This window comes from Aquarana catesbeiana, linkage group LG02 (assembly GCF_042186555.1).
Source record: "Aquarana catesbeiana isolate 2022-GZ linkage group LG02, ASM4218655v1, whole genome shotgun sequence".
NCBI classification, from domain to species: domain Eukaryota; kingdom Metazoa; phylum Chordata; class Amphibia; order Anura; family Ranidae; genus Aquarana; species Aquarana catesbeiana.
In genome coordinates this window covers 193027296-193051981 of record NC_133325.1, presented here as the reverse complement: position 1 = coordinate 193051981, position 24686 = coordinate 193027296, and the positions used below count along the sequence as shown (strand labels likewise).

The window sequence follows — 24686 nt, the reverse complement described above, 5'->3', positions numbered from 1 at the left end:
GATAGTCGACCAATGCAAACAAAATTTCCCTTTTCATTGGAGGCAAGACTCTATTACCTATTTAGGCATACAACTCCCCTCCAAACTCTCAGACCTATATACAAGAAACTATACACCCATCTTAAACAAGTTGATCTCCGACTTCAAACTATGGAATAACCCATCCTTCTCTTGGTTTGGCAGGGCTGCGATACTAAAGATGAACGCCTTGCCAAGACTCCTATATATTCTTCAAACAATCCCTATTTTAATTCCTTCGTCGTCCTTCAAAGCATATCAATCGGCATACTCAAGATTCCTATGGGGGACAAGTAAACCCAGAAGTCGTTTTAAACAACTCACCAGTCCAAAGCACCTAGGAGGCATAGGACTCCCAAATATTTCCAACTACTACAACGCAACTCATCTCACTAGAATAGTGGATTGGAACATTCATTCAAGACACAAAGATTGGGTTCCCTCACAACATTACCCCTAGCCTCTCTACCATGGCTGAATACACAACATATCCCGGTGACACTACTTTCCCATCTATTAATAGGACCCACTCTTAAATGCTTCCGCAAAGTTTGCTCCCAAGTGAACTTATTTTCCGTCCCAAGCCCGCTGACTCCAGTGAAATTAAATCCAGATTTCCCTCCAGGAATGAGCATTCACTTCCTTTCCGACAGTTTCCCACAAGACGACATAAGAGCACACCAATTCTTCCACCAAGGGAAAATCCTTACTGCCTCCCAGATTTCCACCCAAACGGGAAAATCGCCTATCTCTCCCTGGACATACACACTACTTGCTCATTACCTACAATCCAAGGACAAACACTCCAAATGTTCCAGACCACTTTCCCCTTTCGAAACACTGTGCACTTAAACGCCCAATCTCATCTAATCTCTATCACTCACAACCTCCTTTTCATGGACATGCAGACAACCCAGAACCTAGCCTGCCAGAAATGGGGAAAAAGATCTCTCTATTTCACCTTCTGCAATGCAATGGGAGCAGTCATTCATGAACATACATAAGGGGTCGAGAAACGTTACTACACAAGAAAATGGGTATAAAATAGTATCACGATGGTATCGTACCCCAACCCTCTTACATAAAATTTACCCTGGAACATCGGCAAAATGCTGGAGATGTCATACAGACGAAGGTACTCTATTACACATTTGGTGGTCCTGCTTTTACATACAAACATACTGGAAAGAAATACATAGAATCACTTCACAAGTTACATTCTATGATCTGGAATTCTCCCCAGCCCAATTCCTACTCCACCTTTCCCCCCTTCCACACAAGACATACCACAAATCACTTGCGATGCACATGATAAATGCAGCGACGCAATGTATCCCCTTACACTGGAACTCTCCACATATCCCCACAATAAGAGAATGGTTCTCTAGAATCCGGAAAATATCAGAAATGGAAGAATTAATTCATATTGCTCACGATAACCCTACTAAATTTACCCAAAAATTTAGTTGTTGGCTCCACTTTCAGTCTTCACCTGAGTATGGTAAACTCAATAACCCATCGAAATAACAACCTTGCCCACACACCTGAAGCATTATACTTTTAAGGTAACCAACTAAGTCCTTACCAAAACAGTTCTATAACCCTTCATATTGCCTCCCTAGAAACATACAATTCATGATCATGTCCTCAGAATACACTAACAAAATAGGGAGGGAAGTCGGAGAGGACTATGGCAACATCTTCCCCTCCCCTCCATACTTTACCCTGGCCCCTCTAATCTTACTTTCTTCCTCCCCCCTCATTATTTCATCCTCCCTTCCTATTTTCTTTATCCTTACCCTCCATCTTTTTTGAGATACCTAATTCAAATAAATTCTGTTTTTTCACCCATAAACTCTCGGCCACTTCCTCAACCTTGACACACCCCAATTAAGCTCAGACCAGCCGTGATAGGAACACCCCACATTTTCTACCTTTCACCTCCCAGGTAGAAATGAAACAGGGCCAAGGGAGGAGACCTTATTAACTAGTCCCTTGGCTAACAACGTTTAGAGCTTACAATAATTTTTATCTCTCCTCTTAATATCGCATTAAGAAGTCAGCATGTGGGACACACAAACACTTTTTGCAAACATGAAATGATACCAGGACATATATGACAGGGTGTTCCTTCCGACTGGTCTTCAAGACATTTTGATGTCTCAGGTTGAGACACAGCCTGTTGTTACATAGAGCTTTCTATATTTGCTACCCTTATATATCATGAATGGAAATGGCCGGACAATATACAGGAACAGAGGGTGTCGTCTGTCTCCCCCGGGCACAGTCTGTACCCATTTGGGGTGCTCGGTACTTTCTTGTATAATCGAACCTTGCACTAATGAATACAGCTGTATGACGATGTGTAATACCAATATTTGTTCTATGTCAAATTTCAATAAAAAATGTTTGGAACAAAAATTAAATGGACAAATGGAAGAAGTATATTGCGGCTTTTTTGTACCAGAAGAGGGACTTTCGTGTTGAAAGATAGGGCTGCAGCATTTGATCGTTTAAATCCCCCTCCCCATGAACTTATTGTATTAGTTGATACAGCAAGGCTTTTGAATGGTACCGCGTCTTCTTGAAAGTTCCACCGAGGTGTCATCTTGGATGGTGGACTTGATGTAAACATCTTTCTTATCCCTCCACTGCGTGGCAAACACTTCCCCGTTCCTCAGGCTTGTCGATTCCCCCCTTTGTAGCCTTGTGGTGACTAGACGCTGTGAGAAACCTTTCCTCTTTTTTTTCTTGCAGTACCACAGGCAAAAGTTTTCTTCAGGTATAGGTGGTGAAAAAGGGGCAAACTGGTTTAGTAGTTGTCCATGTAAATATGATACCCCTTTTGGAGGAGTGGGAATGCCAACTCCCATACAATTTTCCTGCTTATTCCCATGTACGTTGGACACTCAGGGGGCTGGAGCTGGGAATCTTTGCCTTTGTACACACAAAAGGCATTCACATATCCGGAGGAGCTTTCACAGAGCTTGTTGAGTTTAAATCCGTACCTCACCCCCTTACTGGGGATATACTGCTTGATTCCCAGCCGGCCTGTGAAATGGACCAGGGATTCATGCACAGAGATGTTCTGGTCAGGGATGTAAATTCGGCAAACTTATTAAAAAAATCAATTGGGGGGGGGGGGTGAATTTTATGCAATTTATCAAAGTCCAAATCATTTGGGTTGAGGGGGGGCACTGCGAGTTATCACTGAAATGCAGGAACCGTATGATCATGTCATAGCGGAACATGGACATCACAGCTGAAAAAATTGGTATATGATGGATGGGGTTGATAGACCAATATGCATGCCATTTTTTTTTTTTTTTTTGTAATCCCCATGTTGAGCGTAAGGCCTAAGAACAACCTAAGCTCCTCCATTGTTGGGGGTCTCTATTCAAAAGGGCGGGCATCGCATGAGTTGGTGTGGTTTTCTATGTACTGACGGGCAAAAATGATTTATTTGGCCCTTGATGCTTTGATGTAACTCGTCAGGGAAAAAAAAATAAAAAAAATCAATTACTTCTTTGGCGTGGAATTCCAGCGCTTGTACTGGGCCTCCCCTCCTGGGGTCTAGCGCCGTTGGCATTTGCCAATTGGAAATTGGGGTGTCTGGCGCTGCTGGTAGCTGCCTGGAGTTCAGATAGTCTTCTTTTTGGACGGACTAATTTCATTGGCTCTTTACCCTGATCGGGAATGGGCTGTGTCCGAGAAGCGGGGAACGTCATATGACGCCCACCCAGAGGGAGAGAGGGTTCCTGCCGATCATATTACTATGGCTCGGTATGGAACTGGTTAACCTCCTTGCGTCCATGCTATAGTGGAATGATGGCTACAGCGCAGCCCTACATTACTGGGACGCCGTCATATGACGTCCTCCCGTGCATGAGCTGCCTGCGCGTGCTCTGTGCCACCTATCAATGCCTACCAGTTGTGCCACCTAGCAGTGCTGCCTATCTGTGTCACCTACCAGTTTCCATTGCTGCCGCCTCATCAGTGTCCATCAGTCCTATCAGTCTCATCAGTGCAGCCTCATCAGCGTACATCAATGAAGGAGAAAAATTACCTGTTTGCAAAATTTTATAACAAAATTTAAAACTGTTTTTCATCTTTTTTTCAAAATTTTCAGTCTTCCATCTTTCTTTTTTTTTTTTTTTTTTTACAAAAAATAAAAAAAAACAGCAGATTAACTGATTAAATGCCACCAAAAGAAAGCTCTATGTGGGTACAGTGTTGCATGACCGTGCAATTGTCATTCAAAGTGTGACAGTGCTGAAAATTGGTTTGGGCACGAAGGGGGTTTAAGTGGTTAAAAATGACCTTTCCCTTTTCAATCTACAGTACTGTAATTTTCTGTATAATGCGATATGGTTATCTGGAGTCATTCTGTACACAGATATTATTACCCGCTTGTGTGATTAGCTTACTGATTTTCTGTCTGCACTAAGATAAAAGCCACATTTGTGGCACCCCCTGCAACAAAAATGTAGTTTTTGTGAGATACTCAAAAAGGGAAATTGCATCAAAAGGGATGCAGACCTTTCCAATTTTCCTCATTGGAGCCCTGCAAGTGCAGCAGCTATTTGAGAATTATGAAATCGCTTCCATGCACATTGATTTTGCACATGAACACAGACAATAAACAGCTATTTCTTCATAATAACAAAACGTAGGAATCTGCAATAAAACTTGTTAAAATCCTTGCAATGTACATTGATCACCCCGAGGGGAATGTTTTGCACAAACGTGGCTCTTTAAAGCCCTTTTGGTGTTTATCAGTATCTAATACAAAAGAAAAATTTAATTTTCAACTTTCTTTTGCCTTTACCTTTCAGGAAGAAGAACGCTTGTCTATACACAACTTCAGGTTTGTTTTTTAGCTTTTTGTAATCTATTTGTAGACTGAAAGGAAATTGTATAAATTGTTGTAAAAAATCATGAGGGACTTTGGACACTCTTTATAGTCAGTTGTCTGCTTCCTGCCCCAGGTCTGTCAACACTGTACTCCATGCTTTTTTTTTTTTACTCTTGATCGTAATGTCTCCTTTCCATTGTGTAACAGTATGGGGGTAATGTAGAGGGCACACTACAGGTCAAGGCTACTTTTTGTTCACATTTTTATTACATGTTTTTAAAGTGGTTGTAAAGGCAGAAGGTTTTTTTTTTTTTTTAACTTAATGTATTTTATGAGTCATGCTTGTAACTGTCAGCCTTGCAATGCCTCATGGGACTTGTAGTTTCACAACAGCTGGAGGGCTGCCAGTTTGAGACCCCTGATCTAGATCCAGCGATGTTTCAGGAGAGACTCTGCTGTCTGGGACTCCCCTCCTCATTGGTTGAGACAGCAGTGCAGCGCCATTGACTCCCGCTGCTGTCCATCAAAGTCAGTGAGCCAATGAGGAGAGAAAGGGGGCCGGGCCATGGCTCTATGTCTATATGGACATTGGGAGCTGCGGCTCGGCTCGGGTGCCCCCATAGCAAGCTGCTTGCTGTGGGGGGCATTCCAACAGGAGGGAGTGGCCAGGAGCACCAAAGTGGTACCCGACGACAGGAGGCTCTGGGCTGCTCTGTGCAAAACTTCTGCACAGAGCAGGTAAGTATAAAATGTATGTTATTTTTAACGAAAACAAATGAGACTTTACAATCACTTTAACAAAGCCCCACTGTTTTTTTTAAAACCCTACAATCAGAGTGTTGCGCATACAGTTCATATATTTTTTGTTTTTTTTAGAACTGCTTAAAAACAAGCAGCAAAATGTATCCCTCAACATGTTTTCTTTATGATTTTCGTTTGTTTTGGTGTGGAAACAGTAGCACAGTACAAATCATTATACTCTGGGACCTTCCATATCTGAGCAGGGGGCAATGAAAGAAAAGGTGCATGTGAAAACGCTATTCCTAAATACCATGGTTTAAAAATAAATGTGACATCCACAGCCACTACCACAGTTTAGGGAGTGTGGTAGTAAATGTGTGGTGCATCGTTCTAGCAAAAATGCTGTTGGAGTGAGAGTTTTTTTTTTTTTTTGGGGGGGGGGGGGGGGGGGGTGTGGTCCATTGTGATGGTTGTATTTCAGATAATTGGGCCACCTAAATACAATGCATGTTGGTGTGTGGATGTGTACAGTGCACCACATTGTACTGCTCCGATATGAATTAGATTAAGTTTTTTTCATACTGTGACACCTTGGATAATTTCAGTTGAGTTCTCATAAATGAGGCTGAATTCTAATTTACTGAAGCCAAAACAGGCTTTCTGTAGGTGATTTAGTGAACTTTCACTTTGAAAGCAAGCATTACTTCCTTACAAAGAAATGACAACTGCCCCAACCTATAACTGGCCTTAACAGCAAGGAGCACATGGAAGGGCGATGCATGTCAAACAAAGAAAAATTCCAAGCTTAACTTGCCAGCCTGCAACAAACTAAATTGTCTTGTCTAACTGTTCAGTATTATCTGAAGTCCTAACTCTATAAATTTTGAGTGCCTTTATAGTAGGAGCACATATATAGCAATGGATAGATTGAGGGCAGGTTTTCCTGGGGGGAGCCCACTCCTCCTGAGGCCCCTTTCACACTTGTACGACTTGTCCTACAATTTGGGACTGCAAAGTCGCATGGCAAGTCGTTCCCCATGAATTCCAATGAAAACCATTCATATCAGTAGTCCCTGCACTACTTTGGTCCGACTTTGATGAGTTACACAGGCATTCCCTGAAATTGCGGCAAAAAATGCATCTGCGAAAGTGGCGGTAGTGTGAAAGGGGCCTAAGGCTCGATTCACATCTATGCATGCTGCTTTTGAGCGTTTCTGCAATGCTTTTTGCTGTGCTTGCTGCGTTTTTGTTTTTTTTCACTGTATATAGCTGGTTGCTAAGGAGGGGGCTGGGAAGCCGGCTGTCGCATCCTTGACAGATGAGTCATCTGTCAGTGGGCTTCCCCGCTGAATGTAAAAAAAAACTTGTGAAAAAAAAAGTGTGGGGCCCCCCTAGGTCCATACCAGGTCTTTGGGTATAGCATGGACCCCCCCCCCCCGCCAAAAAAAAAAAAATGGCGTGGGGTCCCCCCCACAATCTATACCAAACCCTTATCTGAGCATGCAGATCAGGAAAGGGAGGGGACGAGCGAGCGCCCCCCCCCCCCCCTCCTGAACCATACCAGGCCACATGCCCTCAACATAGGGAGCTCTGTGCCCCCCCACCCCAAAGCACCTGGCCCCCATGTTGATGGGGGCAAGGGCCTCTTTCTAACCACCAAGCAAGGGTTGTCATCGGGGTCTGCAGGCGGGGGACCCCCAGATCCCGGCACCCCCCCACCCCCTTATGTGAATGAGTGTCGGGTACATTGTACTCCTACATATTCACCAAAAAAAAAAATAGTGTAGTGTTAAATACAGTAGAGTTTTTGACAAGTATTTTTTAATAAAAAAGATCTTCCCCGCTTTTTCCTCCGTTATTCCTCCATCTTCTCCCGCATCTTCATCCTCTGGGCTTCTCCATCCCCCGCTTCTTCTTCCGCTCTTCTTCTTTCTCCTGTCATCTTTGTCTGGTGTTCTTCTTCCTCTGCTACCGCTGACCCTCCTCCGATGCTGCGCCCCGCTGATCTATCTGCCCTGATGTCAAGCATATCTTAGATAATGATGGGGGCGTGGCCATCAGGTGACACCATCCCGCCCACTTGTGACGTCACCGTCTGGGCATGATGGGTCTGTGACGTCACAAGGGGGCAAGGACTCCGGATGGCGTCATCTGATGGGCACGCCCCCATCGTTATCTAAGACATGCTTGATATCGACGAGGACAGATCAGCAGGACACAGCATCGGAGGAGGGTCGTCGGCGGGGGCAGAGGAAGAACAACACCGGACAAAGAAGACAGGGGAAAGAAAAAAGTGTGAGGAGGAGAAGCCCGAAGGAGAAAGATGCAGGAGAAGATGGAGGAAGACCGGAGGAAGAAGCAGGGAAGACAATATTTTTAATAAAAGACTTTTCAAAAACTGTATTGTTGTATTGTATCTACTGTATTGTTTCACACTACAGTACTTTTTTTTTTTTTTTTTTTTTTTTTTTTGGTGAATGGGTAGGGGTACTATGTAGGGGGGAGGCCGGGATCTGGGAGCCCCCTTGTTAAAGGGGGCTTCCAGATTCCAATAAGCCCCCCCGCCCGCAGACTCCCACAACCAACAGGCAAGGGTTGTAGGGAAGAGGCACTTGTCCCCATCAACATAGGGGCAAGGTGCTTTGGGGTGGGGGGCGCATGCTGTTTTTTTTTTTTTTTTTTTACATTCCGTGGGGAAGCCCGCTGACACCTGATGATTCATCGGTTGTTAAGGACACGGCAGCCGGCTTCCCATCTCCCTCCTCGGCAACCAACTATATACAGTGTAAAAAAAACAAACGCAAATCGCGGTAAAAACACGATACTTGTATTTTTGATGCGGGTCCATTGAAGTTGCTGAATTTTTCGGGAAAATAAGTCCCCGACCCTTTCCAAAAACGCAGAGGCACAACAATGCATTGATGTGAACATGTTCCATAGGAACCCATGTTAAAAAATTTCCCTGCATTTCTGCAAAATGCATTAAAAACGCATTTAGTGTGAATAGAGCCTGGGTGCAGTGCACCCCCTCACCCTCAACTTCTGTGTTTACACAGAGACCATAGTTATGGCATTGTTAAACTGTAATACATTCAGGAACAACTTCTGTTTTTAAACTTTCAGACAGGACAATTGGTTTGTTGCAGGCTGGCTGGTAGGTTGAGCTGGGAATTTTTCTTTTTTTTGTTTGACAAGCATTACTTCCTTGCCTTCTATCAAACTTCTTGCAGATCTAATCTCCCCTATGGAAAGCATGTCGTTATTTGGTGTGTTTTCTTTCAAAGCAAATCGCTTTCTGATAACGTAACGTAACCCCCTCCCCCCCCCCTTGAAGATTTAGAACATTTCCCTATGAAGTAAGTGCAATTGGACTCCATCAAAACTAAGAACACCGTTGCAGAAATACTTGCATTTACCGGTAATGTTAGAATAACCATATAGTGCAGTGCAGAACCTAGCAATGCTGGCACACACTTCCTATGATTTCTAGTATTCAGGGGTTTATGGGAAAGTATGAACGACAACTTTCAGGCTTTTGAATGCCTTGTTCTGTACAGTAGAACCAATTTGCCTTCAGAAGTTTGAATAGTAGTTTATGAATAATCAGGGATGTCCATGATGAAAATGGGTCATTCCAATGGTAGACTTTATTTATAAACTGGGTTGTTCTGAGATGGGAATCATTAGCAAAGGCAAGTTCATCCGTGGACTATGTGCTGTATCCTTACCTGTAAATTCCTTACATAGGAGTACTGCACAGGACACTGGACCCTCCCTTCTGCTTTCTGTGATTACTCCTTATTGCGTCCAAAAAAACCCCAAAAAACAGGGTCTCGTGGAGAGGGTTGAGTTTTATGAGCGTGCACTAGGGGTGGCTCTAGCAAGGTTTTTGTTGGTGTCCAATCACCTGAGGGTAACATCTACGCAACACATGGTCTATGAATGCAGCCCCGTAATTTACTCCCATGATGAGGAATTTAGAGGTAATTCAAAATCCACCCCCCCCCCCTTTTTTTTTTTTATTGTGCCGTAGATACAGTTCGGCTTCTTCTTCAGAGTGTCAGTGGCTTCTCTGTTCCTTTGCTCAACTAGGGGAGATTTCCTCTCACTGGTTTTTGTAACCTCTATCAGAATAGGAAGTGAGGGGGAATCTTCCCAGGGGGAATGCAGAAATGCAGACAGCCTCAAAACCCTGACACAGATTTTTAACCCTTTTCTCTCCAAAAGAAAAAAAAAGTTTGGTTAAAGTTCCAACTTAATAGGATTTATATGATTTGCTTTTGTTAAAATATAAAACGAATTATTTTCATTTTTTTGTAGCAAACTGTTGAATAATGACATTTTTCATACATGTCTCCTGGCCTGTGCTGTGGGAGTTGTCATGGCTGCTTATGGAGGTAAGGAAAATATTGGAAAAGTCTGCCTTTGCTAGTGTTCCTAGGATACATGTTTTATAACCGTTTGTGTGAGTTATCGTCCCCACGATACTTTAATTCATTTTAAAAATATGGAATTTCCCTACAAGAGCTTTTTTTTTTTTTTTTTTTTCTTTATGAGAAATTGGTTGAAAAATGAACAAAAGCTATGCTTCTATAGTGTGTACTTGCCTTAATCCCAATCACTTAGTGTGATTTTTTTTTTTTTTTCTGCTGCCTGATTCCTGTGCTATTTGAGTCCTTTCTGACAGCTTGTGCAGACTCGAAGCAATGATGGGGGGCGGGGGGGGGGGGTGTAATGCGGGCTCTGGCACACAGCATGTGATTGACAGCCTCATCTGTACATGCTTTCCTGCATAGAAGGGGGTGTGTCTATTCTCTCTACTCAGGTCTCAGAGTGCTCTCAGGTGTCTACTATGAGCTGTGCAGTGTGTGATGCCAGATCCCTGCCCCTTTAAACAGCTATAGAGAAGAGGTGGCCACTTATTAAAGCGGGGGTCCACCTATCTATCGTTTTTTTTTTTTTTAATTCATTCACAAACTTTTCTTCTCAGCATTACATACTCACCTATTGTGTGTAATATGTCCGCCTGTGTCAGATTTCGTCGGAAAGAATAACATATTATTCACTGCAGGCGGTTTCCATCTTCATTGTGGGCATTTGAAGCCCACAAGCATTTATTTCCTGGATGTGGTGAATGCTGTGCTCCCAGCATTCACCGCTCGTTCCTGCACATGCTCAGTGGCATCCTGGGTAGCCTGAGACTAGCTCCCAGGAGTCTGGGAGAGGCTAGAAACACGCCTACTCCCACAGGAGGAGAACTAGGAAGTGCAAAGAAGAATAGAAAAATAAAAGGTAATTACGAGGATTTAAATTTTTTTAAACGGCATGTCAGCATCTAGGCAAGGAAGAGAATACATACAGATATTGTTCAAAATTTGGGTGGAACACCGCTTTAAGAAGCACCGCTTGCGTAGAAGGATTTGTTTAATCTCTGTGTATTACCTGAGGATAGTTACTTCCCTTGGTATGTGTAAAGGTTTTCAACCACTTGAAGCAAAATGTTTTATCCATACCATAAACAAATGCGTTTACACATTTATGAAAACCATTTCCATGCTTGGAAGCTATTTATTGAATAGCAAGAATCCAATAGAAAGCATTAAATTAATCTTGAAGCTTACAGCTAATGAAGCAGGTTATATTCATTGTCATTTGTTGAACAAATTAATCTGACAAGATATATTGAATGATCATAACCGATTTCCTGCTTTAATTTTGAAAACTGCACAGTTGGTTTCCTTCCTTTTGACTAATGTAAAACTTAGAAAATGTCTGGTGTGCATACATGGAACGATTTTATATGCAAATGCATTGTCATCCAATTGGAAGATTGAAAAGATGGTTTGATGCGCCATACACTTAACAATCATATCAAATTTATCCAATTTCCTACAGTCTGCTTTTCCATTCAGACAGATTGAAATTTATTAAGATTACAACATTAGTTTTTGATTAAAATTGTTCAATGAGATTTTGTGACTTTTTTTTTTTTTTTTTTTGTGACGAATTCATAAATCTGATTGCGTTATCTGATTCTGTGAAGAATCGTTTAGTAAGATTAAAGTGACACTAAAGCTTCGTGTTTATTTAAAAAAAAAAAAAAAAAAAAGTCATACTTACCTCCCACTGTGCAGCTCGTTTTGCTCAGAGTGGCCCCGAACAGCCTCATCTGGGGTCCCTTTGGCGGCTCTTGCGGCTCCTTCCCGCATTAGATAACCCCCTGGGAGAAGCGCTCTCCCGGGGGGTTACCTGGCAGGCGCGCTCCCGAGTCATTTATTCAGCGTCTATAGAAGCCGAATGTATGAATCGGCCCCGCCTCCTGGCACCCGGGTCATTGGATTTGGTTGACAGCAGCGGGAACCAGTGGCTGTGCTGCTATCAATCCATCCAATCAGGACCCGAGTCAACGGCTTTTGCTGGTGTGCTCGTCCTCGGGACGAGACAGAGCTTGTTCAGGTAAGTAAAACGGGGGCTTGGGGGGGGGGGGGGCTGCAGCAGTACAGTAGGTTTTTCACCTCAATGCATAGAATGCGTTGCAGTGAAAAACCTTGAAGGTTTACAACCCCTTTAAGAGTGTGGCCACCGTAAGTCTTCCCTGGAAGGATTTCCAATCCAATCGTTAAAGTGGTAGTAAACTGCTGAACCCCCCCCAATGCAAGACGATGGCATAATGTGCTAGTATGCTGCTGCTGAGAATCAAAGTCAGTAAGCCAATGAGGAGAGAGAGGAAAGGGGCTGGGCCGCGGCGCCGTGTTTGAATGGAAACACAGAGCTGTGGCTCGGCTCAGGTGCCCCCATAGCAAGCTGTTTGCTGTGGGGGCATTTAACAGGAGGGAGGGGCCAGGAGCACCGAAGATGGACCTGAGAAGAGGAGGATCTGGGCTGCCCTGTACAAAACCACCTGCACAGCGCAGGTAAGTATACCATGTTATTTAAAAAAAAAAGAAGAAAACAAGACTTCTATCACTAGTATCACTTTAAGTCAATTTGTTCATATTAAACTTGCTGCCTATTAGATTTGCCTACGCCTCACATCCAGCCATGCATTGTGAGGATATCCCCCCACTGGAGACTATGACCAAAAAAAAAAACCTTGTATAGGTTCCTAAATGAAAAAAGGTTTTGCATAGTATTGGACTTTCACATGATGTAAAGTTGTTTTATTTTGGTTGGGCTATTTATTTAATTATGAGTAATTCAGGTAGGTAATAAAATAATGACTATTTACAACAGTTGATGAACAAAATATCTAGGTACACCACTTGTCTGTTAACTCTATATTTTCTTTACACTAGGAAATTCCTTTCAGACTCAGTCCCAGGCAGAAACAGCCGTGTCCTTTCCATGGATTCTTAATGTCTTTGAGCAGAAAGCATTTGACTTTTATAAAGTAATTGAGAGCTTTATTAGAGCTGAACCAAGTCTAACAAAACATATGATCAAACACCTTGAGCGCTGTGAACACATGATTATGGAAAGTTTGGCCTGGCAATCGGTGAGTGCTTTAAAGACCAAAAATGGGTTGACTTGTTTTTTTTAATTAAGTTGCTCTTTCCAGTAGTTCGGGAGAAGGGGCTCCGTGGTCTAAAATCGCTAAACTTCATCGCTGAACAGTAGAAATATGTCTTCTAGAGTTTTGTTTACGTCTAAATGTAGAACAGTGAAGCAATTGAGGGTTCATTTTTTGTCATCACTTACTAGTTTCTAAGAGATTTAAGAGATTTACGTTTTCTATCTAAGGGTCTTATACAGCCTTTCCTTTGCCATTTTATCCTGGCCCCGAGGTGAAATCTTAAAGTATAGATCAGTGTTTCTCAACTCCAGTCCTCAAGGCGCCCCAACAGGTCATGTTTTCAGGATTTCCCTCAGATGAAAGGGCTGTGGTAATTACTAAGGCAGTGAAACTGATCAAATCACCTGTGCAAAATAATGGAAAACCTGAAAACATGACCTGTTGGGGCGCCTTGAGGACTGGAGTTGAGAAACACTGGTATAGATAACTCTCTTATGGGAGTTGAATTCCGCTTTTAACCGCAATGGCAGACCCATATTTTTGTCTTGAGAGGTTCCTGCTGCATGATGGTGGTCATCTTTTAGGCCAATTTCATACAGAGTTCAAATATTTTTATTCCTGCGCTTGAATGTCTTAGCTACCAGCGAAAACACCTGCCAGTGTTTTGTGGTTTGTTTCTGAATGATTTACTTTAGTTAGCCAGCATTTTATGTTTATGTCTCTGAATGAGCACTACATTTTCACATTTTTGGTTTTAGGTTTGCAATTCTTCTTTCCTGTTGGTGATTATAATAATGAAAACATAGAGCATTTGTACATATAGCTTGTACATAGTAATTTCAACAATAGATAAAGTGTAATGTTAGAGCTCTCTTTAGTAGTAATCAATCAAACCATAGCTGGATTCTTGTCTTCTCCAGTATCAATATGAATTCAGTATGCGGTATCTATTTTTAAAGTAGAAAAATAGTATGATATGATCGGCCGATCATTACTCTAGTATGTATATTTGGCATATGGTATTGCAGTGTTTACCTTCAAGCATGTTATAATGCCTCTTTCACGCGTATTATATTTATATTAGGCTAAACAGCCTAGTCTTTTTTTATATATATCTGTATATCAAAAGAAAACCCTGAAATTTTACTTCATCTTAAAACTGGTATAGAATAATATTCAACAATAAAGTTATGTTCTGCAGCTCCCTGATTTTTTTTTTTTTTTTCTTCCATTCCATTGCCAATCCGTTGCTAAACTGTGACTAGAGAGCAGCTTAGGAGATTATGTTGCTAAATTCATTTCAACAAAAGTCTTCCTATAATATTATTTATGTATTTAACATATTTTTGCACATTATTTACTTGTAAAGTCTCTCTTGTGTGGACATCCACAGTCCCCGAGAGCACTGCAGGGTGCCATCTTGGGTGTAATGTCAGCAGTTGCAGTAGACTCATAGCAGTCCCTCAGTAGAGACTCTGTAGTGGGGGTCGTTCCCTCCTGACCACCCTGCGTACACTGCTCTCCTGATCACTGTACAGGGCTGGTTTTACTACTGAGCTCTGTACACTGCCCTACATCCTATTGACCCCTGGACACTGCTTTACCTACTGTTGAACCCTGGACACTGCCCTACCTACTACTTTTACTGGCCAGAGCTCAGGGTGGATAGCCAGCCTAGTGTTGAGGCTAACCAGACCTGAAACTAGTTGAGCAAGGCAGCCTGCAGTTCCAGTTGTTTTGCCTTCATGATGGACTTCAGCATTAGGCTCGCGGACATGACCTATTACACTTCAGGCCAGGTTCACACTGGTACGACACGACAGTCTTTAGACTGTGGATCCGCCTTTGCCCTGTGACTTTAAGTCCGACATCCATCCAACATCAAAGAACGGGGATCCGACTTTGATCCCGACAATACCAGGCACTTTGTGTCTGGTATGAATCTTTAGGGGAACCCCCACTCCAAAAAAAAGGAAGGGGTCCCCCTCAGAATCCGTACAAGACCCTTATCCAAGCCCGCAACCCGGCAGATCAGGAAAGTGGGTGGGGCCGAGCGAGCGCCCCCCCCCCCCCTTCTGTACCATACTAGGCCACATGCCCTCAACATGCAGATGTGGGTGCTTTGGGGCAGGGGGGGCCTTGCACACCCCATCCCAAAGCACCTTGTCCCCATGTTGAGGACAAGGGCCTCTTCCTGACATACCCAGCCAGGGGGCCCCCAGATCCCAAACCACCCTATATGAATGAGTATGGGATACCCCTACCCATTCACCTAAAAAAAAAGTGTCAAAAATAAAAACGGTACACAGGCTTTTGACAACTTTTTTTTTTTTTTTTTTTTTTTTTATTAAATCAGTTCCGGCGTCTCTTACGATTTTTCTTCTCCCCTCTCCGGCTCTTTTCCTACCTTCAGGGATGTCTCGGTTTTTCTCCTCTCTACGCTGTCTTCTCGCTCTTCTGCCGGGTCTGCTCTCCCCCGCTGATGTCTTCTGCCTCTGCCGGGTCTCGTCTCTGTGCTGTCTTCTCCCTCTGTTCTTCTTCCTCTGATCTTCTCTCGATGCTAGGTCCGCGGTGTGCCATTATTTATATAGGCATGCGGCGGGGCCACTGGGTGACTTTTCCCGGAGGCCCCACCCACTTGTGACGTCATCGCCCCATCATGTCCAGATTTCGATTAGCCCCCCCGCCCGCAGACCCCAACAACCAGCCAGAGTTGTCGGGAAGAGGCCCTTTTTCTCATCAACATGGGGACAAGGTGCTTTGGTGTGGGGGGGGCACAGGGCCCCCCTGCCCAAAGCACCCACACCCCCATGTTGAGGGCATATGGCCTAGTATGGTTCACAAGGGGGGATGCTGGCTCGTCCCCACCCCCTTTCCTGACCTGCCGGGCTACGTGCTTGGATAAGGGTCTGGTATGGTTTTTGGGGGGAACCCCATGCTGTGTGTCTTTTTTTGTTTTGTTTTGTTTTTTTTTGGTGTGGGGGTTCCCCTTAAAATCCATACCAGACCAAAGGGCCTGGTATGGTCTTGGAGGGGGAACCGCATGCCATTTTTTTTTTAATTTGGCTTGAAGCTCCCCTTCAAGATTCTCAGAGCACAAGTCGCATGCCAAAGTCACATCAGTTAAGACGATGATCCGACTTCAATGATATTCAATGGGCTAAAGTAGGATCAAAGTTTGAGCAAAGGATTGCAGGAACCTTTTTCAAAGTCGGACCGACTTGTGTCGGACCAGTTAAGACGGCTCTTATAGGGAACCATTGATTTGCACACGTCATGCAACATGAGCTCCCAATGTCGGAGCGTTTGTCGTAACAGTGTGAACCCAGCCTCAGACATGAAAATGACAATGAAAGTAAATGTTGAGTTTCTTGCTAAGGCTTCATGTACACTGCTGCTGTTAAATCAATGTTTAGGAGCAGTTGGGTGTTTTTTTTTTTTTTTTCAGCTGCCCCTGAACTCTCCTCTGTTATCTTATCAGTACATGTACACAGGGTCGTTTTATAGTAATTTCTAGGCTGTTGCGTTTAGAAGCATTTTTTGGAAAGCAAAAAAATGCGTTCAGGACGGATGTTCAGAGGCATTTGAAATGCCAAATGCCTGTAACAGCTTGTAAACGTGGTAACTTGCATTTTAGCCCTGTTTCGTGTTTCATTTTTAATGGACATATATATTTTTTTTTTAAATGGTCAAAAAATTTTTTTTATTTTTTTTGCAATGCTCCTAAACGTAAACGTGGCAAAACGGAAGTTTTTAATCGTTGTTTACTGTCTGTCAAGTTAAATCGCTCAGGGGAGGTTTACGTCCCGTAAACATGAAGCCTAAAGCTAACTTTTAGGCCTCACGCACACGAGACGCCGGTGCAAACTCTGCTGAACACGTTTTTAAAAGCTGAAACCGGCATTTAGAAACACCTGTTTTGCCGCGTTTAGATGCGTTTTACCGCGTTTGTGTCTAGAAGCGTCTGCAGAGCAGAGAATTACATTTTGCGACCCAACTTTGGGGCCCCGTATCCCGTAGTCGGGCCGCAAAATGTCAAGCACTTCTGCAGCAGAGAATGACTTTTTCCGACCTGACTTTGGGGCCCCATATCTGAAGGCCACTTGGTGCTAGGAACCCCAAATTTGGTGGCCCCGAGATATGGGGCCCCAAAGTCGGGTTGTAAAATGTTCCTTTAAAAACACATAAACGCGGCTAAATGCCGGTACCGGTGTTTAGCCGCGTTTGGTGTCTGAAACGTGGAAAACTTTTGCGTCTGAACCCATTTTTTTGCTTCTGGAAAAACGAGGTTAAACACAACTGCCTAAAAACGCCAAAAAACGAGACTATGTACATGGACACATAGGATAACATTGAATGGGTTCAGGGGCAGTTGAAAAAAGTGTCCAACTGCCTCTGAACGTACGTTTAACAGCGTCTCGTGTGCATGAGGCCTTAGGCTTCATGTACACTTGCAGCTCCTAAACTTGAGTTTAGGGTCTTTTTTTTTTTTTGTTAAAGCTCCTAAACTCAACTCCATAAAAGCCTATGTGTCTATGTACACATAGGCTTTTAGCAGAGTTTAGGAGCTGCCACGTTTAGGTGAGGTTAAACCTCTCTCTCCTGAACGCAGAAGAATCACGTTCAAGATGGGAACGTTTTGACTGCAGCCACAGGAAACTGCAAAATGCAGCAAAAATGCGTTTCATGTTTTTCTATGGCCGTAGTCAGGGTAGGCTAGTGTACATGTAGGCTAAGATTTTTTATTTTTTTTTAATTATATTTTTATTTTTATTTTTTATAAGTTTTCTTTGCAGTCCTTTTTATTAGGGGATTGCTAGTTAATTTCTTTTAAAAAAAATAAGGTGTCTCCCCCCTGGGACCTCTTTCATGTTGTTGTCCAGGTAGGTCTCCACTTCTCAAAGTTTGCCTACCCATCCTCTATAGCATTTCCATATACTCTCCCCCTGGCAGCCACATAAAAGGTTTTGTAGCGATGGAAGCGGTGGCACAGACAGTAGCATAGAAAAAAATACACTACCAGAAGAGATGGCTATGACGTGCAAGGAGTAAGTTCTAGTAAGTTCAAAGGTGCATTGCAAGATGGGGGAAAACATAATTTATGGAAATAAAAATCACTTGCAAGTAGATATTAAACACGTTGTGTTTTTATTTTTAAATTTTTTTTTACCTGCTTTTTTTTAAGCGGATGATGGTTTCTGTAGGAGAAATAGCAGTATCAACATGTTATGTTTTTAAAAACTAATTTGAACCCAGGAACACATCCACAAGTAACACATCATTAAAACACTACCTCCCACTGAATCATGGCTTACCACCAGCTCCTGGTGGCCCAAGACCTCTGCCACTGCACACCCCGCTAATCCCTCTCTTGACTGCAGCCTCCTCTGTCAAGATGCTGAGTGGTAGAAAATTGGTGAACACTGATCTAATTTTTACAAACTAAACCTGCAAATTCTCAGTGCTTTAGTGTTCTAGTGCAAGCTCATGTGCATATCTGGGAGATCCTGTTCCTGATCTGTATTTGATGGGCGTAGAGGAGGTGCCGGATCTAAAAGACCTCTGCCTCCATAACTAGAACCTGTTACAACAGTAAAACAAAACACTTAACCTGTCCCTCTAAACTTTTCCAACCAACTACCAAACGTTACAACTACCATAATGCAATCCTCTTCTACACCTAATGCCCACCTTTACATCCTCTGCACGCCTCTTCTTCACATGTTGTCAGCTTCTATATCCTCCAGGTCTGCTCTCCTGCACATTCTGCCCATTTTCATACCCTCCAGGACCGTTCTGCACAATACTGCCTACTTTCATACCTCAAGGACTGCTTTCCTGCACATACTGCTGACTGTTGTAGCTCAAGGACTGCTTTCCTGTACATATGTTACTATCATACCCTCCAGGACTGCTTTCTTTCAAATATTGTTCACTGTCCTACCCTCCATTAGTGCTCTCATACATTTTTGAGACCTGCTTTGTTGCACACTTTTATACCATCTGCACCTCTGCATTCCCTACCTTGCTTTTTCTGTAACATGCCCGCTTTTGCTAATTGCCTATAAAAATTGTAGCTGTGGGGTTTTAATTTTTTTATTTTTATCTATAATATGATTAGCGGAGCTGTATTTGTGTACAATCAAAACTAGCAGAATTTTTCAGTGAAGCTGTGCAAGTAGCAGTGACCCATTCCAAGCTTACTGAAATCACATCAGTGATGATAAAAAAATTCCGCGCTTGAGATTGTTTGTTTTGTTTTCTGTTTTGTTTTTTATCATCTTGCATTAAGCATTTATGAAGCTTCCTTCCTGGGAGCATTGTCTAGCATTTTAGATAGATTGTTTTTTATATATATATATATATATATATATATATATATATATATATATATATATATAATCCCAGACAAAAGACGGTTTATATAGTACTGCCTGTCCCACTTCAAGTTCGTGATTCATGGAGAAAAGCAACCAGCAGACACTTTCAAGGGTGTCCAATGACTGCTTTTGGTCCCATCCTCCAACCCTGCATTACAACAGGACACCGTTCTGCATATCAAAAATTTCTTTTTGCAGAACCGTATAAAAAAATCATGAATGTTTTTTTTTTTCTCTTTAGATGTTCTGAGTAGGGAAGGGATAAAGCCCCTGTCATGATGTTTAGTTATGCCTGAGTCCCAGTGATGAGTTTTTTGTTCACTTCCTGTCCTAGAGTCATAGTATAATGATAAGAAATCACTTCAAAGTGAATGGAATTTCCATCATAAGGATTTGTCATAGGAACGTGAAGCATTTTCTCTTCCCTCCTGCTTTGGTGCCCATTCTTAAATTTTACTTTTGGTGACACTGGTCACCAGAACAAATAGGGGGGTGAAATTTGGCGTTACATTCTTTAACTTTGTAATTATGCTATTATGATAAAAAAATATTCTTCGAAGAAGTGAATCTTTATCGCATTAAAATTAAATTTTTGTGCATCATTCTGCAAAAATATGTTGCATTAGAGTATATAGTTGCATTGATTTTTTTAAAAAGCGCCTTAAAGTGAATCTAAACCCAAAAACAAAGAATATATTGCAGTGTACCAGACCTTAGATTAGAAGGCTTTATTAGGCAGCCCAGAGATGAGTCAGTTTTTTTTTTTTTTCTTTCAACCAGCGGGTTGAACAAAAAACTGACCTGATTCCCCTATCCACCTCAAAATGTGTGAATGTGGGAAGGTCTCCCCTCAGAACTATTGCTGACATTGGAGAAACTTCCCTGCCAAAAGAATACACTGATCAGCACTGCAGGCTATTGCTTGCAGCACTGATTGAGTGGGGAAGATCCAACAGGGTGGTTTTACAGAAATCAATTGGTAGAGTGATTTTTGTACAACGAGAGTGCCCATGCATGATTCGCAAATTCAGCCAGTCCCTGCTGAACCAGCTGAATATCGATCTATGTATAGCCAACCTAACTTTTATTTTAAACTCTTCCTTTTATTTGCACCTGATAATCCTGTGAATAACACCACCCAGACTGGACCTCAAATATATCTGCGTTCGTTCATCTCTATTACATGGGGTTAACGGTATTCATGGCGTACAAAAATAAGATTTTCTGTCTGTTTAGCCCATAGGACATTACAAGGCAACTACACTTCTGGCAAGATCAACAGTTATTTCTTAGTTGGACAGGACACAAGATCTTTAGTTTTTACCATGGGTTAACTGGACACAGGCGAAAAAAAAGACCTCCCACTTTATTTACCCCAGTGGTAGTCCATCTCTACAGGGCTCCTGTAGCTTCTGTTCAAGATAGTTGCCCCCAAGTAGCCTTTGTCTTAATTTTAGGGAAGAGTTTTCTGCCACAATGTTTATTTTTTCTAGTCAGAATTTTGGTCCTTTTTAGAGGTCGTAGATCACAAGGGTCACAAGCGAGCTCCATCTGTTTTGTCTCCTAGGTCTGTGTCTCGATTTTTTCCTTGCCTGCAGATTCACTGCCTGAGGAAGAGCTAGATGAGGAAGCTCTCCCTCTCTCCTTCTGAGGAATTGGATCAGGATTAGTTGCTTTTGGCTGAAATATCATATCATCTCATCCAATCTTCAGAATACTGTTGCTACCCTTATTGATGCTGTATGCTCTCCTTTCGCTTTAGAGCGGCCTGAGTCTGCTCACCCCAGATTCTCCCACGTAGGTTCTCTACAATTGCTCAAGCCCACAAAGAACTTCCCAGGCCACTTTCTGTTAGAACCCATCCTATAGGCTAACTGACTTCACCCTGAAAGGGTTTCTGAACTAAGCGTATGGCCTCAGACCCTAAGTCCATCTTAACGCAACCCTCTGTTTACCAACTAGCGCTTACATTGCTGTTGAGTGCCTTGGCAGTTATGCTCTTCTCCGTCCATATGCAGAGGATTCCAGTCAGAAGAGCTCCCATGCAAGTGTCTGCTCTTTGAAGATGAATTCCTGTTTGGTCCTTCTTTGGAAAAGAACATCAAAGAAATCACAGGGGGTAAGGGTGTTCTTCTCCCCCAGGAAATAGGATCATAAGGGATCAATAACTGGTTAGAAAAAAAAACAAGATATACACAAAAAGAATTGGGTAAGAATTAGTCCATACATTCCATAGTGGTAAGAAATATCAAGGAGAAGTCCGCAGGACCAATGGATCCACAGGTGGAAATGGAAATTCCCTCCAGACACAAACAAAAACCGCAGAAAGAGGGTGCCTGGGTCAGTGTGATCATAAAAACAAGTAACATTTTATTCAGATACACTTGCATAAAAGGATCTTGCAAGCTGCACACAGGGTGGATGGGGATAAGCTCGGACCCACCGTATGGAGATATATAACAGCAGTGCCTCCAGCTCTCACACCTGCTCTCATAGAGCTAGCAAGAGACCAAACAGGACAGGGTGGGCCGCAATGCGTTTCCGAGGCGCAGAAGAGGTATCCTCAGATGGGATCAAAGGGGCGTTTAAAATAACCCCCCAGTATCAGTTGTCCCCTTGCAAACTCGGTCAGGGAGTCTAGAGTTTTGGTGATAAGAGTCTTGGCGAGTATTGGGTGCGTAAAGACTTGCCAATGTAACCTCGACACTGCCAACCATGCCTCTAAGGAACAAATGCTGTCCCTCCGGGTCTGCTTTTACATCCACACAACTGTACGGGACATTTCCAGAATCAAAAACCATTAAGAACTTTCCCCCTTATTGACCAGGTAATTCTGAGCTTCTCTCTAGACGTCTATGTCCAGGATTGTCTCCCCCTCTGGGAAGTGGGGAGGAGGGGGTCAGGGCCCATCCCCTGTGGACAGTCCCAGTTGTCCCCTCTCTCCCCCTCCCTCGGGACCGTATATCTACCCCTAGGTGTAGCTCCCCTGTGGGGTGAATGCGCCAAGCAGGGAGCAGCAGACAGTCCCATGTAGGCGCGCCGTCCACCGAGTGTCACACCCAGCACTGTCAGGTACTGTGTATGGGTGAAAACATTAAGGCCCAAAGTCCATTTGGTGTATAAAAAATTTGGTTCTGGCGAGGTCCCTGCAGTTCCCCCGGTGACTCTGGCACCACTGGCCTCCCAGGGAGCCCCGCAGCAATGCCCCGGTTGCGACCAGAGGAAGGCCCCACAGAACCCCAATCCATATAGTGCACTCTAGCATAAGGGTCATTGTCGGGGTTTGAAGACCCTGGGAGTGCAGGAGGCCACAGGTGTAACATAGAGTACATCACATAGTTACATAGTAGGCGAGGTTGAAAAAAGACACAAGTCCAACCTATGTGTGATTACATACCTATATAAAAAATATGTGTTGGCTAGAGACATTTCAGGTGGCTCTGTCCTGCTTTCGGGAGGAGGCAGAGAGAGCATATATTAAACATATATCGTACCCAAGATATGGCTGCATTGATCTCATAACTGTTGATGGCGTGGCATGTCAGGCATATCCGCAGAGGTGCATACCCCTGTCTTAACACACTGGGACTAAACATTAGGGATCCAAACTCCAGCAGGTGTTCTGGAGCTGCCTGTGAAGTGTAATTAGATCCCGTTAGTTCCGTGATACGGCCTGTGACGTCAGCTCCCAGCTCGGAGGGGTGACAGAGTGTTCAGTGGGCCGAGGGAACCTGGGTGTCCCTGAACAGTGCGGTGTGGAAGTCCCTCAGTATCCACCGATATAACCAGCGGGGGGGAGGGGGGGTAAATAAGGGGAACAAACAAAAATAGAGAACCAGTGTGAGGGGAGGTGTGCAGCAACCTGTGTGTAGCAGAGTTTGTACCCGGGGAGGTTAAGTACGGCTCACGTGACCTTTCCGTGGATGGCCCCCGGGGTCTCCGCCGAGATCTCTGTGGGCAGGCTGGTTGTTCCTATTTGTGGAGAGTCCCGCGCGACCTGACGGCTTGAGGATAATCTGTAGGCAATTCTGCACTTGTCCCGGGTCTGCATCCAGGAAGGTGAAGAATGCCGGCAGATCTGAGGCGGAGCGTAGAGTAAAGGAGGTCTGGGCATATCCAAATGTAACCGCCAGAGGGTATCCCCATGTGTAGGTGCAGTCGTGTCGTCTTGCTACTTCGAGAGCTGGTTTCAGTAGAGCTCTTGTCTGCAGCGTCGCTCTGGATAAGTCAGGGAGGATTTGAATGTGCACTCCATCAAATTCTATTGCTCCATGGTCCCAGGCCTTGCGAAGGATAAGTTCCTTCTATAAGTAGCGGTGTAGGTGGCAGAGAACGTCTCGAGGCCTGTCGGGGTCAGATGATATGGACCCGAGTGTTCTGTGCACTCAGTCTATCTCTAACAATGGTGGTACAGCATCCATAAGTTGGTGGAATATGGCTGTGACCGTGGCTGCCAGATATCCTGCTCCTGTTGCCTCAGGGATGCCCTGCAGCCGTAAATTGTTTTGGCGGCTGCAGTCCTCTAACTCCTCTAAATGGAGCTGCATTTCCAGGGCTGTGTTAGCTTGGAAGGCTTGGGTACGTTCCAGGGCCGAAACTCAGCTTTCAAAGGAGGAGACCGAGGTCTCTCCAGCGTCCATGCAGTCTGTCAGGGAGTGTATTTCTGTCCTTACCTCCTGCATATACCTGCTGTGGGCCGCCTCTATACAGAGGATAAGAGCCTTGATGTCCAAGCCTCAATGTCCAACCGCATGGGGAGGGCCTGCAGCATAGCGTGGAGGTCCTCTTTCAGGTGGCCTGGGTATTGTGAGGGGCTAGCCATGTCAGCCTGATAAGCAGCAGGAGTCCCTGAGAGGCAGTTGGGCTCTGGGGATGGTGTGAGGGGGACCGGCAGAGCTGCGGTAGTGCTGTCTTCCATGCGATTCTCCCAAGGAGCGGCTGCAATGGCGCCCCGCGAGGCCCACTGTGGGTCTCTGAAGTAACGCTGGATTGCGCCTTGGGGTGTCTAGGGCCGGTTTCTGCAGGTTGCCGATCAGGTCCCGTACCTTTTTAGTGGTGCTCGTGCCATGTTCCCATGAGTGGAAAGTTGTTGGATAACGACGATCGGCAGGGGTAAGCCAGGAGCTCCTCAGAAGCGCGTCTTCACTCGGCCATCGCTAGGCCACGCCCCCGTGAGAGT

General features: G+C 43.9%; 1 protein-coding gene across 1 annotated transcript in view; it reads left to right on the top strand.

Annotated features, from left to right (window-relative positions):
* RB1 (RB transcriptional corepressor 1) overlaps positions 1-24686 on the top strand; it is a 276848-nt gene that overhangs the window by 99674 nt on the left and 152488 nt on the right. Inside the window, exons 15-17 of the mRNA XM_073614116.1 lie at positions 4854-4885; positions 9935-10011; positions 12910-13109. Coding sequence (XP_073470217.1) covers positions 4854-4885; positions 9935-10011; positions 12910-13109 — 309 coding nt within the window. The remainder of the gene's footprint in view (positions 1-4853; positions 4886-9934; positions 10012-12909; positions 13110-24686) is intronic.